The sequence below is a fragment of the Leucoraja erinacea genome, chromosome 25 (assembly GCF_028641065.1).
Source record: "Leucoraja erinacea ecotype New England chromosome 25, Leri_hhj_1, whole genome shotgun sequence".
NCBI classification, from domain to species: Eukaryota; Metazoa; Chordata; class Chondrichthyes; order Rajiformes; family Rajidae; genus Leucoraja; species Leucoraja erinaceus.
Window position 1 is genome coordinate 29,264,721 of NC_073401.1, and position 27,317 is coordinate 29,292,037.

General features: G+C 49.4%; 1 protein-coding gene across 1 annotated transcript in view; it reads left to right on the top strand.

Moving 5' to 3' along the window:
• LOC129709209 (WSC domain-containing protein 2-like) overlaps nucleotides 1–27,317 on the top strand; it is an 84,073-nt gene that overhangs the window by 13,088 nt on the left and 43,668 nt on the right. Inside the window, 3 exon segments of the mRNA XM_055655405.1 lie at nucleotides 23,050–23,164; nucleotides 25,122–25,275; nucleotides 25,277–25,310. Coding sequence (XP_055511380.1) covers nucleotides 23,050–23,164; nucleotides 25,122–25,275; nucleotides 25,277–25,310 — 303 coding nt within the window.

The following is a 27,317-nucleotide window of genomic DNA, read 5'->3' on the forward strand; positions in this document are numbered from 1 at the left end:
AGAGATGGATAGACTCCTGACTAGTGCGGGTGTCAGGGGTTACGGGGAGAAGACAGGAGAATGGGGGTGGGAGGGAGAGATAGATCAGCCATGATTGAATGGCGGAGTAGACTCGATGGGCCGAATGGCCTAATTCTGCTCCTATCATTTATGAACATGAACGTATGTTAGGCAGAGTATATGTGATCAACAAGAACATTTGCAGCCACAGTGAAGGCCATAAGGTGCATTCAGAAAGTATTCACTTTTTCCACAGTTTGTTATGTTACAGCCTTATTTGTAGTATAATGTGGATAAATGTGAGTTATCCATTTTGGTGGCAAAAACGGGAAAGCAGACTATTATCTGAATGGTGGCCGATTAGGAAAAGGGGAGATGCAGCAAGACCTGGGTGTCATGGTACACCAGTCATTGAAGGTAGGCATGCAGGTGCAGCAGGCAGTGAAGAAAGCGAATGGTGTGTTAGCTTTCATAGCAAAAGGATTTGAGTATAGGAGCAGGGAGGTTCTACTGCAGTTGTACAGGGTCTTGGTGAGACCACACCTGGAGTATTGCGTACAGTTTTGGTCTCCTAATCTGAGGAAGGACATTATTGCCATAGAGGGAGTGCAGAGAAGGTTCACCAGACTGATTCCTGGGATGTCACGACTGTCTTATGAAGAAAGACTGGATAGACTTGGTTTATACTCTCTAGAAATTTAGGAGATTGAGAGGGGATCTTATAGAAACTTACAAAATTCTTAAGGGGTTGGACAGGCTAGATGCAGGAAGATTGTTCCCGATGTTGGGGAAGTCCAGGACAAGGGGTCACAGCTTAAGGATAAGGGGAAATCCTTTAAAACCGAGATGAGAAAAACTTTTTTTCACACAGAGAGTGGTGAATCTCTGGAACTCTCTGCCACAGAGGGTAGTTGAGGCCAGTTCATTGGCTATATTTAAGAGGGAGTTAGATGTGGCCCTTGTGGCTAAAGGGATCAGGGGGTTTGGAGAGAAGGCAGGTACAGGATACTGAGTTGGATGATCAGCCATGATCATATTGAATGGCGGTGCAGGCTCGAAGGGCCGAATGGCCTACTCCTGCACCTATTTTCTATGTTTCTATGTTTCTATTTTAAAATGGATTAAATTCTTTTTTTTTTTAAATCATCAATCTACACACAATACCCCAGAATGAAGAAGAGAAAACAGATGTTTAGAAATTTTTTGCCAAGTAATTAAAAAATAACTGAAATATCACATTTACATAAATATTCAGACCCTTTGCTATGACACTCAAAATTGAGCTTAGTTAGGTTCATCCTGTTTCCATTGAATATCCTTGAGATGTTTCTCAACTTGATTGGAGTCCACCTGCGGTAAATTAAATTGATTGGACATGATTTGTGAAGGCGCGCACCTGTCTATATAAGGCCCCACAGTTGGCAGTGCATGTCAGAGCCAAAACCAAGCCATGAAGATGAAGGAATTGTCCGTAGACCTCCGAGACAGGATTATGTTGAGACACAGATCTTGGGAATGGTATATAATAATTTCTGCAGCATTGCAGGTCCCGCAGAGCACAGTGGCCTCCGTCTTTCTTAAATGGAAGAATCACCAGGCCTCTTCATAGAGCTGGCCGCCTGGCCAAACTGGGCAATCAGGGGGAGAATGGCCTTGGTCAGGGAGGTGACCAAGAACCCGATGGTCGCTCTGACGGAGCTCCAGAGTTCCTCTGTGGGGATGGGAGAACCTTCCGGAAGGACAACTATATCTGCAGCATTCCACCAATCAGGCCAGACGGAAGCCACTCCTCAGTAAAATGCACATGATAGCCCGCTTGGAGTTTGCCAAAAGGCACCTAAAGGATTCTCAGACCATGAGAAACAAGATTCTCTGGTCTGGTGAAACCACAATTGAACTCTTTGGCCTGAATGCCAAGCGTCACGTCTGGAGGAAACCAGGCACCGCTCATCACCTGGCCAATACCATACCTACAGTGAAGCATGTTGGAGGCAGCATCATGCTGTGGGGATGTTCTTCAGCGGCAGTAACTGGGAGACCAGTCAGGATCGAGGGAAAGATGAACGGAGCAAAGTACAGAGAGATCCTTGATGAAAACCTGCTCCAGAGCGTTCTGGACCTCAGACTGGGGCGGAGGTTCACCTTCCAACAGGACAACGACCCTAAGCACACAGCCGAGACAACGCAGGAGTGGCTTTGTGACTAGTCTGCGAATGTCCTTGAGTGGCCCAGCCAGAGCCTGGATTTGAACCCGATTGAACATCTCTGGAGGGACCTGAACTTAGCTGTGCATCGACGCTCCCCATCCAACCCGACAGAGCTTGAGAGGATCTGCAGTGTAGAATGGGAGAAATGACAGGTGTATAGTAGGTGTAGGTAGTAGGTAAATACAGGTGTGCCAAGCTTGTAGCGTCATACCCAAGAAGACTTGAGGCTGTAATCACTGCCAAAGATGTCCCATGAGTAAAGGATCTGAATACTTGTGTAAATTTGATATTCAGTTATTTCTTTTTAATTAGTTTGCAAAAACTTCTAAACACCTGTTTTCACTTTTTTTATTATGTGGTATTGTGTGTAGATTGGTGATTTAATTATTAAAAAAAAAAAAAATTAATCCATTTTAGAGTAAGGCTGTAACTTAACAAAATGTGGAAAAGGTGAATATTCTCCACATACTGTATATCAGAACATCACACCACAAAAGCATGATTGAACGGTGGAGTGGACTCGATGGGCCGAATGGCCTAATTCTACTCCTATAACCTGTGGACCTGTAAAACCCAATTTCTACAGCCAGTGTTCAAGAGCAAGGCACTGAGCGATGAGGAACTGCAGTCAGATAATCCCGAAGGAAAAAAAAAAAGTGCGCATGGCAAAATGATGGATTATAAGTGGCCCTGACTTTCAGAGCAGCAACAGTCTTTAGGATGCGGTGATATACCAAATACTACATTAGATTTTGCATTAAATCCCATGTCGAAAAAAACCCTGGAGCCAGAATACAGACGACTGATAATGGCCGACCTATTAGTGCGAGACTTGGGAAGAGGTTTCGTAGCATCTATGATGGGTTCCTCCAGTTAATTGTAGCCCCAGATGTGGCATTCAGAATTCTCCACCTCAAAATTCCTCCCACCCTTCCACTGTGGTTTGGTTTAGTGTCGTTCATGAGTAGAATTAGGCCATTCAGCCCAACCGTCCTACTCCGCCATTCAATTGTGGCTGATCTATCTCTCCCTCCTAACCCCAGCTGTCTATCTCAGCCTTAAAAATATCCAGAGACTTGGCCTCCACAGCCTTCTGTGGCAAAGGATTCCACAGAATCACCACCCTCCGACTAAAGAAATTCCTCCTCATCTCCTGCCTAAAAGAATGTCCTTTAATTCAGAGGCTGTGATGACCTCTGGTCCTAGACTCTCCCACTAGTGGAAACATCCTCTCCACGTCCTTTGGCCCACCTTTCCCGTGCTGGTATGCATGCCCCATCTACGCTAGTCCAACCTGCCTGCGTTTGGCCCATATCCCTCCAGTTTAGTGTTTAAGAAGGAACTGCAGATGTTGGCAAATCAAAGGTAGACAAAAGTGCTGGAGAAACTCAGCGGGTGCAACAGCATCTATGGAGCGAAGGAATTGGGCAACGTTTCGGGCCAAAACCCTTCTTCAGACCCTTTCCTCATCTCCATTCTAAATGGCTCACCCCTTATTCTTAAACTGTGGTCCCTGGTTCTGTACTCCCCCCAAAATCGGGAACATGTTTCCTGCCTCTAGCGTGTCTAAATCCTTAACAATCTTATATGTTTCAATAAGATATCCTCTCATCCTTCTAAACTCCATAGTGTACAAGACCAGACGCTCCATTCTATCATCATATGTCAGTCCCGCCTTCCCGGGAATTAACCTGGTGAACCTACGCTGGACTCCCTCAATAGCAAGAATGTCCTTCCTCAAATTAGGGGACCAAAACTGAACACAATACTCCAGGTGTGGTCTCACTATGGCCCTGTACAACTGCAGAAGGACATCTTTACTCCTGTACTCAACTCCCCTTGTTATAAAGGCCAGTACGCATGAAAATCTCCAAGTTTAATGTCTGCCCATCAATTCCAATTTAACCAAATCAAATCAATGGAGACCAGAACACACTGTGGGATTGTAATCCTGCAAGAAATCTTGCACAGTCTTGACCAGCAGAGGCACAGAGGGATGTGTAAATTAATTAGTTCTAATTGATTAATTGGCTGGAAATTTTAATCATCAGTTAGTGACGTGATCTATTAATCACCCCTCGGTTTAACCTCGATCTGCATTTTACCGATTGGTCTATTGGTCTATTCCCACCCCCTCCCCTCACCCCCCCCCCCCCCCCCCCCCCCCCCCACCCCACCCCAACTTTTAGTACAACTTTGCTTTAGACTTTAGAGATACAGTTCGGAAACAGGCCCTTCAGCCCACCGGGTCCGCGCCGACCAGCGATTGCCCCGCACGCTAGCACCATCCTACACACATTTGGGACAATTTTATCGAAGCCAAATTAACCTACAAACCCCGAAGATAGACACAAAGTGCTGGAGGAACTCAGCGGGTCGGGCAGCATCTCTGGAGGAAAAAAAAGGGGAGGTGACCTTTCAGGTCGAGAACCTTCTTCAGACCCGACCCGAAACGTCACCCATTCCTTCTCTCCAGAGATGCTGCCTTTTGTGTCCATCTTCTGTGTAAACCAGCATCTGCAGTTCCTTCCTGCAAACCGTAGAACCCGGAGAAAACTCACGCAAGTCGCGGGGAGAACGTACAAACCATGTACGCACAGCACCCGTGGCCGGGATCGAAGTCAAGAGTCAATAGTCAATTTAATTGACATTTGGACCCCTTGAGGTCCAAACGAAATGCCGTTTCTGCAGCCGTACATTACAAACAAATAGACCCAAGACACAACGCAATTTACATTGTACATAAACTCCGGACTCGGCCAGCTCCGCGACGGTGAGGTGAGTCGGCACCAGAGTCCACGGCTTCTTCTGTTGGAGGCCGCTCCTCATTTGCAGCCCCAACGACAACGGAGACCCGAGAAAAGGTCGGGTCTCCCGTGCAGGGAGAGATTTAAAAGTTGCCCCCCCCCCTCCCTCCCGCCCCCTCCCTCCCACCCCCACCCCCCCACACACACACCACCCCAACAAAAAATAACAAAAACTACATATAAACATAGACAAAAAATAATAAAAACGCGGACGGGCTGCAGAGGCCGCTGCTGACGAGAGTCGCGCCGCCTACCGGAACCCGGGTCTCTGGTGCTGAGAGGGAGCAGCTCTACCCGCTGCACCACCGTGCCACGTTGATTGGTGCGGGTGTCAGGGGTTGTGGGGAGAAGGCAGGAGAATGGGGTTAGGAGGGAGAGATAGATCAGCCATGGTTGAATGGCAGAGTAGACTTGATGGGCCGAATGGCCTAATTCTGCTCCTATCACTTCTGATCTTATGACAAGTACAGGGGAACAAAACTCCAGAGCCCGACACCAAGCAAGTTAAACGGGTGGCGGGGTTTTTATTTAATCGTCGACACACTGACAGGAGGAATTGAAAACCGAAAGAGTATTGGATAAAGGTGAAAGGCTTGGACAGAGTGGATGTGGAGAGGATGTTTCCACTAGTGGGAGAATCTAGGACCAGAGGGCACAGCCTCAGAATTAAAGGACCGTCTTTTAGCAAGGAGATGAGGAGGAATTTCTTCAGTCAGAGGGTGGTGAATCTTTGGAATTCTTTGCCACAGATGGCTGTGGAGGCCACAAGTCAGTGGATATATTTAAGGCAGAGATAGATAGATTCTTGATTAGAACAGGTGTCAGAGGTCATGGGGAGAAGGCAGGAGAATGGGATTGGGAGGGAGAGACAGACCAGTCTGAGGAAGTGTTTCGGCCCGAAACGTTGCCTATTTCCTTTGCTCCATAGATGCTGCTGCACCCGCTGAGTTCCTCCAGAACTTTTGTCTACCTTCGATTTTCCAGCATCTGCAGTTCCTTCTTAAATTAGAGTTTCTCCAGCACTTTTGTCTACGATAGATCAGCCATGATTGGATGGCGGAGTGGACTTGATGGGTCGAATGGCCTAATTCTGGCCTAACACCCAATTGAAATCGGGAATCTGGGAAGTGAAGGCAATTTAATAGACTGAGTGCGAGGTTCCCTGATCCTAAATGTTTACTTGTTAGCAGCCATTCGATGGCAAGACAGGATAACTCACGGGATTTGAAATCTCCGGCATTAGCAGTCTTCCACCTTGTGATAATCCATTTAGCAGAGATTTTCAGGGACTTGAACAATGAGAAAAAGATTAGGTCAAGACATTACACTGAATATGGCATCTGTAATGAAGGCTCGGAATATATTTCAGCGAGTTGATGTCTGTTGAATATGAACAGACGCCGTGATCTATGGCTGCGTTGATTGCTGTTGGAGGCTTGGCCCACTGATGTCCACTCGTTGACAAATTGACTGCCCTTGCGGTCATCCTTGTTAGTACTTGTCAGCGGGGAGTTATACAGTGGTGTGATGTCCTGGGTCTGGTCAGCTTGCCCGCTGATATATAATTCATCTCCAGCGCGAGGTCATAAATCTCGCCGTGACAAACGACTAAGAGTAAAGTAGCGCCGGATACCCGGGTTCGATCCTGACTGCGGGTGCCTGTCAGACAATAGACAATAGGTGCAAGAGGAGGCCATTCGGCCCTTCGAGCCAGCACCGCCATTCAATGTGATCATGGCTGATCATCCCCAATCAGTACCCCGCTCCTGCCTTTTCCCCATATCCCCTGACTCCACTATCTTTAAGAGCCCTATCTAGCCCTCTCTTCCAAGCGTCCAAAGAATTGGCCTCCACTGCCTTCTGGTGCAGAGAATTCCACAGATCCACAACCCTCTATGTGAAAAAGTTTTTCCTAATCTCTGTTCTAAATGGCTTACCCTTATTCTTAAACTGTGTGGCCCCTGGTTCTGGACTCCCCCAACATTGGGAACATGTTGCCTGCCTCTAGCGTGTCCAAACCCTTAATAATCTTATATGTTTTATAAGTTGGGTCGAAGGGCCTGTTTCCACACATCGTAACGTAATCATACTTTATTAGCCAAGTACGTTTTGCAACATACGAGGAATTTGATTTGCCGTACAGTCACACCAATAAAAAGCAACAGAACACACAAAACACATTTTAACATAAACATCCACCACAGTGACTCCTCCACATTCCTCACTGTGATGGGAGGCGAGAAAAAGTTCGATCTCTTCCCTTCTTTGTTCTTTGTGCATGTGAGTGTGTGTACGTGCGAGTGTGAGTGTGCGGGCGTGTGTGCATGAGTGTGCATGTGAGTGTGTGAGTTCATGTGAGTGAGTGTGTGTGTGTGCGTGAGTGCATGTGAGTGTGAGTGTGCGTGTGAGTGCGTATGTGTGAGTGGATGTGTGCGTATGAGTGTGCGTGTGCGTGTGCGTGTGAGAGCGTGCGTTTGAGTGTGCATGTGAGTGTGTGCGAGTGTGCGTGTGTGTACATGTGTGTGTGTGAGTGAGTGTGTGCGTATGAGTGAGTGTGTGATTGTGCATGTGATTGTGCTTGTGAGTGTGTGTGTGTGCGTGTGTCTCTGTACACACACACTGAACATTTTCTCGTTGATGATATTATCTACACTGTACAATGTTTACATATTCTGTTGTGCTGCAGCAAGTAACAATGTCATTGTTCTGCCTGGGACAATAAAAAAACTCTTGACTTGACTAGGTGGGTTTTCTCCAGGTGCTCTGGTTTCCTTCCACACTCCAAACACGTGCAGGTTCATAGGTTAATTGGCTTGGTATAAGTGTAAACTGTCCCTAGTGTGTGTGTGTGTGTGTGTGTAGGATGGTGTTAGTTTGCGGGGATCGCTGGTCGGCACGGACTCGGTGGGCCGAAGGGCCTGTTTCCGCGCTGTATCTCTGCACTAAACCTAGACTGTACTGCTGCACCACTTTTTTTGTGCCTTTGGTCTGAGACTGGTTTTACATTGGTCTCACATCGTGCTCAAGGCCCATTCTTCATTCTCCTCTCCAGTATCTCCCCACCTCATTTTTAATGTCACAACAAAGTCATAATTTCCGAATAGCCTTCCAGGTGGTCAAGTGTAATAGTCATATTTCTTCATAAAAATTATGGATGAAAAAATCAGCTTCAATCCTGTTAGATATTCACAGCACAACTGTGGCCAGATGGGGCAATGAAATATTTAAAGCTTCCCAATACCAATTCACTTTTTATCACCACACACTCGATAAAGGAACTTTGTTTGTGGAATCGCTGATGTTTCTGCATGGTTCATTTTGCTACTTCTCTCTGAATCAATAATTTGGGATTTTGGAGCCTTCATTAGGAGAATATTAAACTTCTAGCAGCAGTCAAAAAAACGGTGGACGGTCCCAATCCCCCCCCCCATCCCCATCTCCCTCTCTCCCCCCTCTCTTCTTCTTTTCTCTCTCCCTCTCCCTCTTTCCTCTCTTTCCTTTCTCTCTCCCTCTCCCTCCCTCCTCCCCAGAGCCCTCCCCTCCCCCCCCCTATCCTCTTCCCCCCCCCCCTCCCCCCTCCCTCCCCCACTCCCCCCCCCCCACCCCCTCCCTCGCCCGCTCCCTCTCCCTTCTTCCCCCCCCCTCCCATCGCCCGCCATCTGCTCCTCTCTCTCCCCCTCTCTCTCCCCCTTCCCCCCCTCCCCCCCTCTCCTCCCCCCCCCCCTCTCCTTTTGTAAATAATAAACAAAGATTAAGAATAAGGGGTAAGCCATTGAGAATGGAGACGAGGAAACACTTTTTCACACAGAGAGTGGTGAGTCTGTGGAATTCTCTGCCACAGAGGGCGGTGGAGGCAGGTTCTCTGGATGCTTTCAAGAGAGAGCTAGATAGGGCTCTTAAAGATAGCGGAGTCAGGGGATATGGGGAGAAGGCAGGAACGGGGTACTGATTGGGGATGATCAGCCATGATCACAGTGAATGGCGGTGCTGGCTCGAAGGGCCGAATGGCCTACTCCTGCACCCAATAGACATTGTCTATTGTCTATTGAAGTGCAGATGCTGGTTTGCAACCAAAAAAAAGACAAAAAGTGCTGGAGTAACTCAGCGGGTCAGGCAGCATCTCTGGAGAACATGGGCAGGTGACGTTTTGGGTTGGGAAGGTAGAAACTCTGAAGAAGGGTCTCGGACCCAAAACGTCACCCGTTCCTTCTCTCCAGAGATGCTGCCTGTCCCGCTGAGTTACTCCGGCATTTTGTGACCATCTCCGGACAGGATGCAACTACACCGGGAATATTCGCCAACCTTGCAAAAGCACTGGTGCTTCCCGGAACAGTTCCCACACATCAATCTGCTGATATTCCTGGCGAGATGCGGAATGTATCCCATGGATCTGACCTTGCCTGCTCCTCACCCGACTGTGGAGAGCAGCTTCAACTTGCCGCTGCCTCCTCCAGCTAATCACTCGTTAATTGATAAAAAACAGATTGCAGGCACAGTGTGTTTCCCTTCCTTGCATCTGCAGTTGGATGAATAATTTCCCAGTGTTTTTGTCGACCCAACTAGTTACAGGGACCTAGAGTCACGCAGTCATCCAGCACAGAAACGGGCCCTTTGGCCCATCTTACCCATGCTGACCCAATGCCCCATCTACACTGGCCCCACCTGCCTGCATTTGGCCCATACCCCCTCCAAACGTGTCCCGTCCATGCACCTGTCTAAATGTTCCTTAACCGTGGTGACAGTCCCTGCCTCGACCAAAAATGGAAGGTAGCCAAAAATGCTGGAGAAACTCAGCGGATGAGGCATCATCTATGGAGCGAAGGAACAGGTGACGATTTGGGTCGAGACCCTTCTTCCGACTGATGTGGGGGTGAGTAGGAAAATGGAGATGAGGAGGGATTGCTTTAGTCAGAGGGTGGTGAATCTGTGGAACTCTTTGCCACAGAAAACTGGAGGATGTCCTCCAGTCCCGACGTCGGACTTCCATCACCCCGGCATGCAGGCCTGAACATCGGGCCACCCGTAGCGGCGACTCTAGCGTGTCCAAGCCCTTTACAATCTGATATGTTTCAATGAGATCCCCTCTCATCCTTCTAAACTCCAGAGTGTACAAGAACATAGAAAAACAACGTGGAACGCAGGGCGGCGCGGCGCGGCGGCAGTGTTGCTGCCTCACAGCGCCGGAGACACCGGTTCGATCATTGAGAGCTGTTCAATATTTTGGTTTAGTTTAGAGATACAGCGCAGAAACACCGGGTCCGCGCCAACCAGCGATCACTGACGCAGGTCACGGGGAGAACGTGCAAACTCCGTACAGAAAGCACCCATGGTCAGGATCGAATCCGGGTCTCCGGCGCTGCAAGCGCGGGGAGGTCGGAAACTCTACCGCTGCGTCACCGTGACCGCCCTTAGTAAGTAGCAGAATGTTACCTATTATTGCAGGAGTCGTGCTGGCTGTACGGACACTGGGGCAGAGCAGTATTGACAGTCACAGTTCATTTAGCGAGGTGATAATCACGGTGACTTCTCAGGAGGAAAAATATAATTCTAATCAAGGAAAAACTCAGGAGAACCAACCTCCCTTCCATCGACTCCTCACGCTGCCTCGGCAAGGCCAGCAGCATCATCAAGGACCAGTCTCACCCCCCCACTCTCCCTCGTCCCCTCTCCCATCGGGCAAGAGGGACAGAATTGTGAAAACAAACGCACACACCTCCAGATTCAGGGACAGTTTCTTCCCGGCTGTTATCAGGCAACTGAACCGTCCTACCACCAACTAGAGACCAACCTGACCTCCCATCCACCTCATTGGACTATCTTTAATCAGATTTTGCCTTTTGTCTTTTGCACACAAGTCCGCGAGCATTGCCACTTTCATTTCACTGCACATCTCGTATGTGTATGTGACAAATAAACTTGACTTGATTTTACTGGAATGTATCTTGTACCGAAAGTTATTCCCTTCACCCTGTATCTGTACACTGTGTTCAGCTCGACAAGATGCTACAAGCGCTGGGAGGCAGCAGCTCTACCTGCTGCTCCACCGTGGCCGTGGCCCTTAGCGTTTTGCTCTGGTTTAAAAAAAGATCAGCTGAAGAAGTGAATGTCGGAACGGCAGAGTCCCCTCGAGCTCATTGCCCTTTGCAGGGACTGTAATTAGTCAGACAGGCCCAGCTGGAACAGAACGCCACTGATTGTAATCGAGGCTGGATGGCAGGCCCGCACAGTCACCTCTGCAAGGTCGACATTTATTCCACAGCTTGCAAACCTTAAACTCCCCTGGGGAAGGAGAGGAGCAGTTCAGGTAGACGCACGGAGTCTTTTGCCCAGAGTAGGGGAATCGAGGACCAGAGGACATAAGTTTAAGGTGAGGAGGGTAAGATTTAATAGGAATCTGAGGGGTAACATTTTAGTATAGTATAGTATAGTATAGTGTACCTTTATTGTCATTTTCCTGAGTACTCACATACCCAGAGGAAACAAAAAAACGTTACTCAACCAGTGTCCATTCAGTGTGCAGTAAAAAATAAATAGAAATAAAAATACATATCATGGACAAATTAAACACTCTACTCTCTACTAAACATCAACAGGCGTTCCGATTGGCAGCGGCACGACAGTGGCTCTGCTGCAGTGTGTCCAGGTTGGTGGTTGGTGCGCGATACTTTGGCAGGGGGCAAAGTCCGTTTATCCGTCTTATAGCCTGCGGGAAGAAGCTGAGGAGCATCCTGCTGGTTTTGCAGCTAATGCTCCTGTACCTCTTCCCAGATGGCAGGATGGAGAATATGTGATGCGATGGGTGGTAGGGGTCTTTGATGATGGAGATGGCTCTGCTGATACATCTCTTCCTGTATATGTCCAGCAGGAAAGGGAGTGGAGCACCAATAATCCTGCTGGCGGTCTTCACTATCCTGTCTAGTTGGTGCCGTTCGTACGCCTTGCAGCTCCCGAACCAGGAAGTGATGCCGTAGGTTAATGTGCTCTCGATTGTCCCCCTATAAAAAGTCCGTAGGTGTGTAGTGGGGAGGCCTGCTTTACGTAGTCTTCGGAGAGGGTGTAGTCGCTGCTGGGCTCTCTTGACCAGTGCTGTGGTGTTGGTCGTGGACGTCAGGTCATCTGACGGGTGTAGTCCTAGGAACTTCACGCTGCTGACCCTTTCCACATCAACTCCATCGATGTGCAGAGGTGTGTGGTGTTGTTTCCCCGCCCTCCTGAAGTCAACCACCATCTCCGTAGTTTTTCCCACGTTGAGAATGAGGTTGTGGGTTTGCACCATCCTGTGAGCAGCTCCACCTCCATCCTGTACGCCGACTCATCATTGTCACTGATGAGACCCACCACTGTTGTGTCATCAGCGAACTTGTTGATGAAGTTGTTGTTGAGTCTAGCAGTACAGTCGTGTGTAAGCAGACTAAACAGCAGGGGGCTTAGGACACAGCCTTGGGGTGAGCCAGTGCTCACGGCTATGGTTTTTGATGTCCTACTGCCCACCCTGACTGTCTGCTGCCGTTGCGATAGAAAGTTCAGGACCCAGTTACATGTGCCAGCATCAACCCCCAATAGCTCCAACTTCTCCACCAGCTGAGGGTGGTGGGTGTATGGAACGAGCTGTCAGTGGAATTCTCTGCCTCAGAGGGCGGTGGAGGCAGGTTCTCTGGATGCTTTCAAGAGAGCGCTAGATAGGGCTCTTAAAGATAGCGGAGTCAGGGAATAAGGCAGGGACGGGGTACTGATTGGGGATGATCAGCCATGATCACATTGAATGGCGGTGCTGGATCAAAGGGTCGATTGGCCTCTACTCCTGCATCTGTTATTGTCTAATCTAAGGAGACGGATTGAGCAGAGCTTGTGGAGATGAGCCGTTGCACTAGCGAGCTCTCTGTGGGGACTGTGCTGCCTGCAGAACTGCAGTGCTCAGCTCCAAATGCCTTCCCCCGTCTGCCTACACTAATATCTCGGGCGCTGTCCTTCCATGTCCTTCCCCGCAACTCGGAAACACTGAATTCACGTGAGAACCTTTTTAAGGAGATCAGCGATGGATCCCTCTGCTCAGATCTCGGCATGCGGAGCGGTACATTCACGCCATCAGCCTTCCGGGATGACCCGGAGTTTACAATTTACATGTTTGAAGCAGATCGGATGGGATTCTCGTTAGGAGATGGGATTCTCTAGGAGACTTAAGCACAGAGCAGTCGTGTGTAGCATGTGGCTGATAGTTTATATTCCCTCACCACGTGGGGAGGGTGGGGGAAAGGCCGTTCGGCCCATCGTGCGGTTGCCAGGAATACACTCCACAGCCCCCTATAGTTTCCCACCCACGATAGACAAACAGCTGGAGTGACTCAGCAGGACCGGCAGCATCTCAGTAATGGGTGACGTTTCGGGTCAAGACCCTTCTGAAACGTCAACCATCCAGAGATGCTGCCCGTCCCGCTGAGTTACTCCAGCTTTTTGTTCCACGGAACTGGATACAAAATGGTTTCCTGGTCCACGACTCACGGTGGCGCAGAGGTAGAGTCGTTGCCTCACGGCGCCAGAGACCCGGGTTCCATCCTGACTGCGGGTGCTGACAGTACGGAGTTTGTACGTTCTCCCCGTGGCCTGCGTGGGTTTTCTCCGGGTGCTCCGGTTTCCTCCCACACTCCAAACATGTTCCCGATGTTGGGGGAGTCCAGAACCAGGGGCCACAGTTTAAGAATAAGGGCCAAGCCATTTAGAACGGAGACGAGGAAACACTTTTTTTGCACAGAGAGTGGTGAGTGTGGAATTCTCTGCCTCGGAGGGCGGTGGAGGCCGGTTCTCTGGATGCTTTCAAGAGAGAGCTAGGTAGGGCTCTTAAAGATAGCGGAGTCAGGGGAGAAGGCAGGAACGGGGTACTGATTGGGGATGATCAGCCATGACCACATTGAGTGGCGGTGCTGACTCGAAGGGCCGAATGGCCTACTCCTGCACCTATTGTCTATTGTGGATGATCAGCCATGATCACATTGAATGGCGGTGCTGGCTCGAAGGGCCGAATGGCCTACTCCTGCACCTATTGTCTATTGTGGATGATCAGCCATGATCACAATGAGTGGCGGTGCTGGCTCGAAGGGCCGAATGACCTACTCCTGCACCTATTGTCTATTGTGGATGATCAGCCATGATCACATTGAATGGCGGTGCTGGCTCGAAGGGCCGAATGGCCTACTCCTGCACCTATTGTCTATATTCTATTGACAAACACATAAAAAACAATCAATACTAGTGCAGAAAGACACAGCAATGCGCAAGTCTGTGTAGTTTGGAGATTATTTGGAGGTTGTAGTGTTTAACAGCCTGATGGCTGTGGGGAAGAAGCTGTTCCTGAACCTGGACGTTGCAGTCTTCAGGCTCCGGGCCCTTCTTATCGTGAGGTGAGGTTTGGCTAACAGAGCGGAGTGCTTAATAACCCAGCATTTAATAGCCGCCCTCAACCTGACGCCAAACCACTGGGATACGAGTCTGGGCGGCAGGCTCGATGAGTTTACAGCAGATTAAAAGGTTACTGACAGTAATGAGGCAACGGTCTCTCACAGGATTGACTGTAAATGATCGCTATGGAAATGACTTTGGTGCTGATGGGGAGGTTATGGATCATCCGTGTGCAGCAGGGAGCTTCGTTCAGTCTCAATCGCAGAGTGATACAGCGTGGAAACAGGCCCTTCAGCCCAACTTGCCCACTCTAGCCCCATCTACACTAGTCCCACCTGCCTGCGTTTGGTCCACATCCCTCCAATCCCGTCCTATCCATGTACCTGTTCAACTGTTTCTTAAACGTCGGGATAGTCCCAGCCTCAACTACCTCCTCCGGCAGCTCGTTCCGTACACCCACCACCCTTTGTGTAAAATAGTTCCCGTTAAATTTCTCTCCCCTCACCTTAAACCTATTCCATAGGTGCAGGCGTAGGCCATTCGGCCCCTCGAGCCAGCACTGGATCAATGTGGTCAAGGCTGATTATCCCCAATCAGAACCCCGTACCTGCCTTCTCCCCATATCCCCTGACTCTGCTACCGTTAAGAAACCTGTCCTATCCATGTATCTAACTGTTTCTTAAATGATGGGATAGTCCCAGCCTCAACTACCCACCACCCTTTCTGTGAAAAGGTTACCCCTCAGATTCCTATTAAATCTTTTCCCCCTTCACCTTGAAACCTATGTCCTCTGGTCCTCGATTCCCCTACTCTGAGCAAGAGACTCTGTGTGTCTACCCGATCTATTCCTCTCATGATTTTGTACACCTCTATAAGATCACCCCTCATCCTCCTGCGCTCCAAGGAATAGAGACCCAGCCTGCTCAACCTCTCCCTGTAGCTCGGGCCCCTCGAGTCCTGGCAACATCCTCACAAATCTTCTCCCTACCCTTTCCAGCTTGACGACATCTTTCCTACAACATGGTGCCATGTTTGTCAGCGGCTGTGGTGATGGCCCACAGACTATCGAGGGGCCCAATGGCCCCTTGCGTGTCGGTTCGGCAAAGCCGCAAGAAATCGCGGAAAATTGTGGAGACTAGGCCCTAGGCCATCGCACAAGCCAACCTGATCTCCCGGTGGCTCGGCACTTCAACTCCCCCTCCCATTCCCAATCTGACCTCTCTGTCCTGGGCCTCCTCCACTGTTAGAGTGAGGCCCAGCGCAAATTGGAGGAGCAGCACCTCATATTTCACTTGGGTAGTTTACACCCCAGCGGTATGAACATTGACTTCTCTAACTTCAGATAGCCCTTGCTTTCCCTCTCTCCCCATCCCCTTCCCAGTTCTCCCACCACTCACATTGTCATCTTTTTCATGTCCCACCCCCACGTCTGGCCTCGACCCGAAACGCCACCTATTCCTTCTCTCCACCGATGCTGCCTCGCCCGCTGAGTTTCTCCAGCATTTTGTGTCTCCCTTCCATGTTCAGTTTAATTTATAAGGGAATAAGTCCGATCAAGGATAGTCCGAGGGTCACCAATGAGGTAGATAGTAGTTCAGGACCGCTCTCTGGTTGTGGTCGGATGGTTCACCTGCCTGATAACAGCCGGGAAGAAACTGTCCCTAAATCTGGAGACCTTTAAACTGTATTTAGGCTTCTGAGACACAGCATGGAAACAGGCCCTTTGGCCCATCGAGTCCGCGCCGACCAGCGATCACCCCGTACACCCGCACTATCCTACACACTAGGGCCAATTTTTATAATTTACAGAAGGCAATTGACCTACAAACCTGCACGTCTTTAGAGTGTGGGAGGAAACCGGTGCACTCGGAGAAAACCCACGCAGGTCACGGGGAGAACGTGCAAACTCCGTACAGACAGCACCCGTCATCAGGATTGAAACCGGGTCTCTGGCGCCGTGAGGCAGCGACTCTACCCGCTGCGCCACCGTGCCAACCTGTGGTGGCAAGTTCTATGTTCAATGAGCAACTCAGTAATACCATTCATAGAAACGTAGAAAATAGGTGCAGGAGGAGGCCATTCGGCCCTTCGAGCCAGCACCGCCATTCACTCATTCATTGTGATCATGGCTGATGGTCCCCAATCAATAACCCGTGCCTGCCTTCTCCCCATATCTTCTTCTTGTGTGCGGCGTGCACAGCCTAAAGTTGTAGGGCAACTTGTTCTATTTGATTGTGCACGCCTAGAGCTCTATCTAACTCTCTCTTAAATCCATCCAGTGACTTGGCCTCCACTGCCCTCTGTGGCAGGGAATTCCACAAATTCACAACTCCCTAGTTTTTTCTCACCTCAGTCTTAAATGACCTCCCCTTTATTCTAAGAACTCCATTTGGTCCTTGATTTACTACCAAGGTTAAACCTTTGATCGGATACCAGAAAATACTTCTTATACTGCGGAGAGATTGGGGAAACCTTGTGGTTATATATTGGGATTCTCATCCACACTCTAAACCTTCCAGCGCATTGCAGACACGGGCGGTCTCGTAACTCGGAAGACTTTTATCGATATAACAATAGCACTTTACGACATTTTTTTTTAATGTTATTTCTCAATGTTTTCTACAAACTCGCTTTGTTTTCCTGCAGCAGCTTTATAGCTAGTGGAAAGTTGGAATTAGTTCGTGGGGGGGGGGGAAGGGGAGGAAACCAATTCATGCAGATAGTGTTTGCAGATGTACGCAAAGGGCCACCATAGAGATGTATCAGCAGAGCCATCTCCATCATCAAAGACCCCTACCACCCATCGCATCACATATTCTCCATCCTGCCGTCTGGGAAGAGCTACAGGAGCGTTAGCTGCAAAACCAGCATGATGCTCCTCAGCTTCTTCCCGCAGGCTATAAGACGGATAAACGGACTTTGCCCCCTGCCAAAGTATCGCGCACCAACCACCAACCTGGACACACTGCAGCAGAGCCACTGTCGTGCCACTGCCGATCGGAACGCCTGTTGATGTTTAGCAGAGAGTAGAGCGTTTAATTTGTTCATGATGATATATGTATTTTTATTTCTATTTATTTTTTTACTGCACACTGAATGGACACTGGTTGAGTACTCGGGAAAATGACAATAAAGATACACTATACTATACTATACCTGCAATGAGACTGCAGGTGCTGGTTTAAACCAAAGGTAGACGCAAACTGCTGGAGTAACTCAGCAGGACGGGCAGCGTCTCTGGAGGTGAGGTTTCGGGTCGAGACCCTTCTTCGGACTGATGTCAGGGGAGTGGGAAATGCAGGGAAAATCGGAGACAGTGAGACAGGTGGGAGAACTGTGAAGGGGGAAGGGATGGAGAGAGAGGGAGAGCAAGGGCTACTTGAAGTTAGGGAAGTCAATGTTCGTACCGCTGGGGTGTAAGCTGCCCCCTGATGATAATGGGTCCATCTGAAGTGGGTGGCACGGTGGCGCAGCGGTAGAGTTGCTGCCTTACAGCGCTGGAGACCCGGGTTCGATCCCAACTGCAGTCTCTGTCTGCATGGTTTTTCTCCGAGATCTTCCCTCTCCTCCCACGCTCCAAAGACGTACAGGTTTGTAGGTTGATTGACTGGATATGAGTGTAAATTGTCCCCAGCGTGTGTGGGATAGCGTTAGTGCGTGCGGGGATCGCTGGTCGGCGCAGACCCGGTGGGCCGAAGGGCCTGTTTCCGCGCTGTATCTCTAAACTACTCTAAAAATCTGAACTCATGCAGTTCAAATCTAATGAGCAACAACACAGTCGGAATACAAAGCCTATTATGCCCCTGTCCCACTTAGGAAACCTGAACGGAAACCTCTGGAGACTTTGCGCCCCACCCAAGGTTTCCGTGCGGTTCCCGGAGGTTGCAGGTGGTTGCCGGAGGTTGCAGGAGGTTGCAGGTGGTTGCCGGAGGTTGCAGGTAGTGGAAGCGGGTAGGGAGACTGACGAAAACCTCCGGGAACTGCACGGAAACCTTGGGTGGGGCGCAAAGTCTCCAGAGGTTTCCGTTCAGGTTTCCTAAGTGGGACAGGGGTATAACAACCTCTGCTCTTGGAACAGCGGGCTCTTTAGGATGTGACGCATGGTGAGGTGCAGATGGAGTCAATGGAAGGGAGGTTGGTTAGGCTCGATGGTCTGGGCCGCCTCCACAACTCTCTTCAATTTCTTACGATACCATACGATACCATTGGGGGAGGGGGAAAAGATTTAATAGGAATCCGAGGGGTAACTTCTTCACACAAAGGGTGGTGGGTGCATGGGACGAGCTGCCAGAGGAGATAGTTGAGGCTGGGACTATCTCAACGTTTGGACAGGTACATGGATAGGAGAGGTCCAAATGGTTGCCGATTAGGAAAAGGGGAGATGCAGCGAGACCTGGGTGTCATGGTACACCAGCCATTGAAGGTAGGCATGCAGGTGCAGCAGGCAGTGAAGAAAGCGAATGGTATGTTAGCTTTCATAGCAAAGGGATTTGAGTATAGGAGCAGGGAGGTTCTACTGCAGTTGTACAGGGTCTTGGTGAGGCCACACCTGGAGTATTGCGTACAATTTTGGTCTCCAAATCTGAGGAAGGACATTCTTGCCATAGAGGGAGTGCAGAGAAGGTTTACCAGACTGATTCCTGGGATGTCAGGACTGTCTTATGAAGAAAGACTGGATAGACTTGGTTTATACTCTCTAGAATTTAGGAGAATTTAGGGATCTTATAGAAACTTACAAAATCCTCAAGGGGTTGGACAGGCTAGATGCAGGAAGATTGTTCCCGATGTTGGGGAAGTCCAGGACAAGGGGTCACAGCCTAAGGATAAAGGGAAAATCTTTTAAAACCGAGATGAGAAAAACATTTTTCACACAGAGAGTGGTGAATCTCTGGAACTCACTGCCACAGAATGTAGTTGAGGCCACAGTTCATTGGCTATATTTAAGAGGGAGTTAGATGTGGCCCTTGTGGCTAGAGGGTATGGAGAGAAGGCAGGTACGGGATACTGAGTTGGATGATCAGCCATGATCATATTGAATGGCGGTGCAGGCTCGAAGGGCCGAATGGCCTCTACTCCTGCACCTATTTTCTATGTTTCTATGTCTATGTTTCTAAATACGGGCAGGTGGGACTAGTGTAGCTGGGACACGTTGGCCGATGTGGGCAAGTTGGGCCTGTTTCCACGCTGCCACGAATTCTCTGACACAAATACGATGGTTTCTTTCATTCACTGGTGAAGTGCAGCTGAGGTCTTCACTGCAAGGTTGACTAGATGCCGTTAATGACTTTCTCGTTCTCAAGAAGTGTTTCAATTGCCTTGCTAATGGGGATATTGATCGGTCGATGCAGTGCCCTTTACATATTCCCCACACGCATACACGCATACTGCTCCTGCATGAAAAGAGGGCATCAGCCAGTGATTGATTCCAAGTCCTGAACTGCAGCGGAAAGTACATCTGAAATCAACTCTTAAATAGCACAAGGTTTGGAACTTGGATCAGAAAGCTGCTTCAAAACGGAAGACCGATTGTTATTATTATTCATTTCACTTAGGCCAAGGAGTCATCCAGGAAGGCAGTTGTTAATCTTTAGAGTCATAGACTGATCCAGCGTAGAAACAGGCCCTTCAGCCCAACTCGCCCACACCAACCAACATGCCCCATCTACACTAGTCCCACCTGCCTGCATTTGGCCCACATTCCTCCAAACCTGTCCAATCCATGTCCCCGTCCAAATGTTTTAAGAGCCGCGGTGGCGCAGCGGTAGAGTTGCTGCCTTGCAGCGAATGCAGCGCTGGAGATCCGGGTTCGATCCCGACTACGGGTGCTGTCCGTACGGAGTTTGCACGTTCTCCCCGTGGCCTGCGTGGGTTTTCTCCGAGATCTTCGGTTTCCTCCCGCACTCCAAAGGCGTACAGGTTTGTAAGTTAATTGGCTTTGGTAAATTTTAAAAATTGTTTCTGGTGGGAGTGGGATAGTGTTAATGTGCGGGGGTCGGTGTGGACTCGAAGGGCTGACGGGCCTGTTTCCGCGCTGTATCTCTGAACTAAAGTAAACTATCGTCTTAGCATCATAGAGTCATGCAACGTGGAAACAGGCCCTTCAGCACGGTGGCGCAGCGGTAGAGTTACTGCCTTACAACACCAAAGACCCCGGTTCGATTCTGACCTCGGATGCTGTCTGTGCGGAGTTTGCACGTTCTCCCCGTGACCTGCGTGGGTTTTCTCCGGGTGCTCCGGTTTCCTCCCACATCCCAAAAAGATTCAGATTCAGATTCAGATTCAATTTTAATTGTCATTGTCAGTGTACAGTACAGAGACAACGAAATGCAGATGTGCAGGTTTGTAGGTTAATTGGCTTCAGTTAAAATTGTAAATTTCCCTCGTGTGTGTAGGAAAGTGTTAGTGTGCGGGGATCGCTGGTCGGCACAGACTCAGTGGGCCGAAGGGCCTGTTTCCGCACTGAATCCTGAAAGTCGAAACCCTAAAGACTCTAAGACATTCAGGTTTGTAGGTTAAACGAAATGTTATTCACATTCTAAAGACTCTAAGACATTCCCTTATCGTGTATCTGTACACTGTGGACGGCTCGATTGTAATCAGGTATAGTCTTTCCGCTGACTGGTTAGCACGCAACAAAAAGCTTTTCACTGTACCTCGGTACACGTGACAATAGATGGAAACTGTAACAGAACTAATTGGCTTTGGTAAAAATTGAAATTTGCCTGTGTGCGTTTTGGATTGTGTAGGCGTGCGGGGATCGCAGATTGGCGCGGACTCGGTGGGCCTAAGGGCCTGTTGCCGCGCTGTATCTCGAAAACCAATCGCCCTGTCCCACGGTGCGAGTTCATTCCAAGAGCTCTCCCGAGTTTAAAATGAAATCAAACTCGCGGTAAGCACGGAGAATGTACGTAGCGGGTACGTCGGAGCTCGGGGACGCCCCTTAGCGCTAACGGCAGGTACTCGGGAAGACTCGCTAACGGCAGGTAAGCGCGGGAAAACCCGTGAAGATTTTTTTTCAACGTGTTGGAAAAATGTCCACGAGAGCCCCGAGTACCGACGAGCGGCCATTACCGTAAATCTCCGAGTTCGAATCCGGGGGCAAACTCGGGGAGAGCTCTTGGAATGAACTCGACAGGGGTTTAAAATAAATTATTACTAAGGTTTAAGAAGGAACAGATGCTGGATGATTTAAAGTAGGCAAAAATGCTGGAGAAACTCAGCGGGCGAGGCAGCATCTATGGAGCGAAGGAAATAGGCAACGCCTATTTCCTTCGCTCCATAGATGCTGCCTCACCCGCTGAGTTTCTCCAGCATTTTTGCCTACTTTAAATTATTACCAATGTTGTTGGGAATTTGATGGGAGAGTCTTGGCGATGGAAAGGAAATTAAATACATAAGCCGTGCTGTCAGCGTGTTTGAATGAGTGGATTATCCGCTAATCTTCACCATTTGTCAGCAAATTCCGCTGTTTTAATCTTTAATTTATGATGAGATGCTCGGCAGTCTCACACAGCATGACCTTGTGAAATTAGCTACAGTGGCAAATTAGCATGAGACTGTTTGTACGGAACTCGTGGGTAAGTAGGTCATTGAGTCGTTGCAAGTTACAGCGTGCCTCTTGCGCTGAATAGACAATAGGTGCAGGTGTAGACCATTCGGCCCTTCGAGCCAGCACCGCCATTCGATAGACAATAGACAATAGGTGCAGGAGTAGGCCATTCGGCCCTTCGAGCCAGCACCGCCATTCGATAGACAATAGGTGCAGGAGTAGGCCATTCGGCCCTTCGAGCCAGCGTCGCCATTCAATGTGATCGTGGCTGATCATCCCCAATCAGTACCCCGTTCCTGCCTTCTCGCCCATATCCCCTGACTCCGTTATTTTTAAGAGCCCTATCCAGCTCTCTCTTGAAAGCATCCAGAGAACCGGCCTCCACCGCCCTCTGAGGCAGTGAATTCCACAGACTCACCACTCTCTGTAGAAAAAAATGTGTTTCCACGTCACCGTTCTAAATGGCTTATCTTAAACTGTGGCCCCTTATTCTTAAACTGTGCTTACTCCTTATTCATAACCTGTGGCCCCTGGTTCTGGACTCCCCCAACATCGGGAACATGTTTCCCGCCTCTAGCGTGTCCAAACCCTTAACAATCTTGTATGTTTCAATGAGATCCCCTCTAATCCTTCTAAACTCCAGAGTCTACAAGCCCAGCCGCTCCATTCTCTCAGGATATGACAGTCCCATCATCCCGGGAATCAACCTTGTAAACCTACGCTGCACTCCCTCAATAGCAAGAACGTCCTTCCTCAAATTAGGGGACCAAAACTGCACACAATACTCCTGGTGTGGTCTCACTAGGGCCCTGTACAACTGCAGAAGGACCTCTTTGCTCCTATATTCGATTTGTCGTGTTATAAAGGCCATTACCGTAGCTGAAGAAGGGTCTCGACCCGAAAAACATCGCCCGTTCCTTCTCCCCTCAGATGCTGCCTGTCCCGCTGAGTTACTCCGGCGTTTTGTGCCGATCTTCGATTTAATCTTCCTTCCTTCCTATGCGATATTTCTTGTGAATCTCTGCGTATTTTATTTGTCACTGTCGTGTGAACCTTGTGTACTTTCTCCCCCTCCCCCCCCCCCCCCCCCCAGCGAAGTATATTGGCTGTTATCTGGACAGCAACAAGCAGCGGGCATTGAGAGGAACGGCATTCTTCGACTACAGGAAGATGACCATATTCCGTTGTCAGGACAACTGCGCTGAGAGGTAGGGCCGTGGCATTTGACCTCTTCCTCTTGTCCAGCCATGTTTATTTGCAATATCACAATTATAATATTTTCCAGCTGTAGTTTTGTTTATTTAAATAAACTCTTTAACCTTATAACCTGAAAATGAAAATAGAAAAGAAAAAGTGTACGCGCCGACCAGCGATGGCTCCCCGGACTCCAAGCCCAGAGATGTTTTCAAGAGAGAGTTTCATGGCCCTGTCCCACTGTACGAGTTCATTCCAAGAGCTCTCCCGAGTTTAAAAAAAAATCAAAGCACGGAGAATGAACGTAGCGGGTACGTCGGAGCTCGGGGACGTCTCTTAGCGGCTCGTAACGCTAACGGCAGGTACTCGGGAAGACTCGCTAACGGCAGGTAAGCACGGGAAGACTCGTGAAGATTTTTCAACATGATGAAAAATGTCCACGAGAGCCCCGAGTACCGACGAGCGGCCATTACCGTAAATCTCCGAGTTCGAATCAGGGCAAACTCAGGGAGAGGTCTTGGAATGAACTCGTACAGTGGGACAGGGCTTTTAGATTTAGCTCTATGGGCTAACGGAATCAAGGGATATGGGGAAGAAAGCAGGAACGGGGTACTGATTGGGGATGATCAGCCATGATCACATTGAATGGCGGTGCTGGCTCGAATGGGCCGAATGGCCTACTCCTGCACCCATTGTCTTATGTTTCAATGCCACACATCAGGGTGTCACGGTGGCGCAGTGGGAGAGCTGCTGCCTGACGGTTCGATCCCAACCACGGGTGCTGTCTATGTGGAGTTTGCACGTTCTCCCCGTGACCTGCGTGGGTTTTCTCCGGGTGGACCTGTTTCAGTGCTGTATCTCTAAACTAAAGTCAAAAACTAAACACTGTGCACAATTTACAGAAGCTAATTAACTGACAAACCTGTATCTCTAAACTAAACTAAACTAAACTGAAGATGGACACAGAACGCTGAGGAGTAACTCAATTGTCATAGGCTGCACCTCTGGAGACGGTTCATGGGTGACTGTTTGGGATGTGAGACCCTTCTTTCAGACTAGACTACACTAGATGGTTTAGACTCTCTAGGTTAGAAGATTGAGAGGCCATCTTCGAAACCCTTCTTAAGGGGTTGCACAGGCTAGATGCAATGTGATCATGGCCGATCATCCCCAATCCAGGACAAGGGGTCCAGCCTTCCCCATAAAGGGGAAATCCGCCATTTTTGAGATGCCCTATCTAGCTTTTTTCAAAGCATCCAGAGAATCCTGGAACTCTCACCCTCAGAGGGTAGTTGAGGCCACTTCATTGGCTATGTGTGAAAGAGGGAGTTAGATGTGGCCCTTGTGGCTAAGGGGATCAGGGGGTATGGAGAGAAGGTTCTGGACTCCCCCAATGGTATCGGATAAAAATTTGGATGATCAGTTGTGATCATATTGAATATACAAGAATGAAGGCTCGAAAGGGCCGAATGGCCTACTCCTGCACCAATTTCTATGTTTCTATGTTTCTGGAGTTTGGAGTAAGTCAGTGTTAGGCTGCATCACTGGAGAGATCCAGACGTTTCGGGTTGAGACCCTTCTTCGACTAAACTAAACTAATCAATAGACAATAGGTGCAGGAGTAGGCCATTCGGCCCTTCGAGCCAGCACCACTATTCAATGTGATCATGGCTGATCATCCACAATCAGTACCCCGTTCCTGCCTTCTCCCCATATCCCCTGACTCCGCCATTTTTAAGAGCCCTATCTAGCTCTCTTGAAAGCATCCAGAGAACCGGCCTCCACCGCACTCTGAGAATTCCACAAACTCTCTGTGAAAAAGTGTTTCCTCGTCTCCGTTCTAAATGGCTTACTCCTTATTCTTAAACTGTGTGGCCCCTGGTTCTGGACTCCCCCAATGGTATCGTAAAAAATTGAAGAGAGTTGTGGACTATATCGACTATACAAGAATGAACTTGCTTTTCTCTCCAGGGGCTATCAATACGCGGGCCTGGAGTTTGGAGCAGAGTGTTACTGTGGCCACAGGATCCAGACTGTGAACACCAGCGACACGGAGTGCAGCATGGAGTGTAAAGGGGAGAAGACCAGCACGTGTGGTGGTGGCCCCAACCCCCTGTCCGTCTACATCCCTGGAGCTGGCGCGTGAATCCGCCCCCCCCTGTAAGCACGGTCCACCCGTTTCACCATCCCCCCCTTCCCCATCCCCCCCCTTCCCCATCCCCCCCCTTCCCATCCCCCCCCCCTTCACCATCCCCCCCCTTCCCCATCCCCCACCCTTCCCCATCCCCCCCCTTCCCCATCCCCCCCTTCACCATCCCCCCCCCCTTCCCCATCCCCCCCTTCCCCATCCCCCCCCCCCCCATCCTTCTAAACTCGAACGAGTACAGGCCCAGAGCCATCAAATGCTTCTCATCGAGTCAAAGAGTGATACAGCGCGGAAACAGGCCCTTCGGCCCAACTTGCCCACACCGCCCAACATGTCCCAGCTGCACTAATCCCACCTGCCGCCGTTTGGTCCATATCCCTCCAAACAATAGATCATAGGTGCAGGAGTAGGCCATTCGGCCCCTCGAGCCAGCACTGGATCAATGTGATCATGGCTGATCATCCCCAATCAGAACCCCGGCTCCTGCCTTCTCCCCATAGCCCCTGACTCCCCTATCTTTCAGAGCCTATCTAGGGAGAGATAGATCAGCCATGATTGAATGACAGAGCAGACTTGATGGACCGAATGGCCTAATTAAGGCCTTAAGGAATTGGAGTAGAATTAGGCCATTCGGCCCATCAAGTGTACTCCGCCATTCAATCATTTGTCTAATTCTGCTCGTATCCCTTGTGTGACTGTAGGGCCTTGCATCTCTGCCTTGTGAAACGTTCCACTACAAATTGAGTTGGGTTGATTGTCACGTGGGTATACACGTTGGCAGTAACGTTCTTGCTACTTACAGACGACCATTGTCAAGGTGTGTTGTCAGTGAAGCCAAGACAGACTGTAATTGGCAAGTCAGGTTTGGTTAAGCCCCCTCCATGTTGCCCTCTCTCTGACGTCTCGTCACCTGGGCCCAGAGGTAAACCTTTGAGAAATGCTGGAGGTGAGATATCTACAGGGGAATGTCGTTCGGGTCGTTCAGCCATGGATCAAACTGATGTTAACATGAATCCAAGCGTCCAGTGCAGTTTAGTTCAAGCCACACAAAAATGGAGTGAACTCCTGCCCACTAGGTGATTTTTTTCTACTAGGCTTTCGCCTCATGGTCGGGAGGGAGCAGTCGTTGGTTCGTCGTGATGTCTCCTTCAACAAAGAGTCGAAGCAGTCCAGTTCAGTTTATTTTCAACATGGTCACATTTTTTAGTGTCAGTAGGTTTGACGCCAATGAGGGTAACTTGACTTCTGTTACTTTCGAATCCCCCCAAAGACTGGATAGACTTGGTTTATACTCTCTAGAATTTAAAAGATTGAGAGGGGATCTTATAGAAACTTACAAAATTCTTAAGGGGTTGGACAGGCTAGATGCAGGAAGATTGTTCCCGATGTTGGGGAAGTCCAGGACAAGGGGTCACAGATTAAGGATAAGGGGGAAATCCTTTAAAACCGAGATGAGAAGAACTTTTTTCACACAGAGAGTGGTGAATCTCTGGAACTCTCTGCCAAAGAGGGTAGTTGAGGCCACAGTTCATTGGCTATATTTAAGAGGGAGTTAGATGTGGCCCTTGTGGCTAAGGGATCAGGGGGTATGGAGAGAAGGCAGGTACGGGATACTGAGTTGGATGATCAGCCATGATCATATTGAATGGCGGTGCAGGCTCGAAGGGCCGAATGGCCTACTCCTGCACCTAATTTCCATGTTTCTATGTTTCTATGTTTCTCCTGACGTAGTTGCTGCCGTTGGTTGACGTCCTAAGTAGGGGCGGTTGGGTCACCGGTTGTCGGTAGTATGCTGTGGCTTAACGTTGACTAGGTGGAAGGTTGGCGTACACATTGTCGTTGGGGTGGGGGGTGGGGGGGGGTGGAGGTCCAGTCGTCGTATTTTCAGGGACCTGCTACGACTGTGACAGTCGCCTAAAAAAAAAATCACCTAAGTGGGACAAGCCCTTAACTCAGCGGGACGGGCAGCATCTCTGGAGAAAGGGAATAGGCGATGCGTACACTTTTGGTCTCCTAATCTG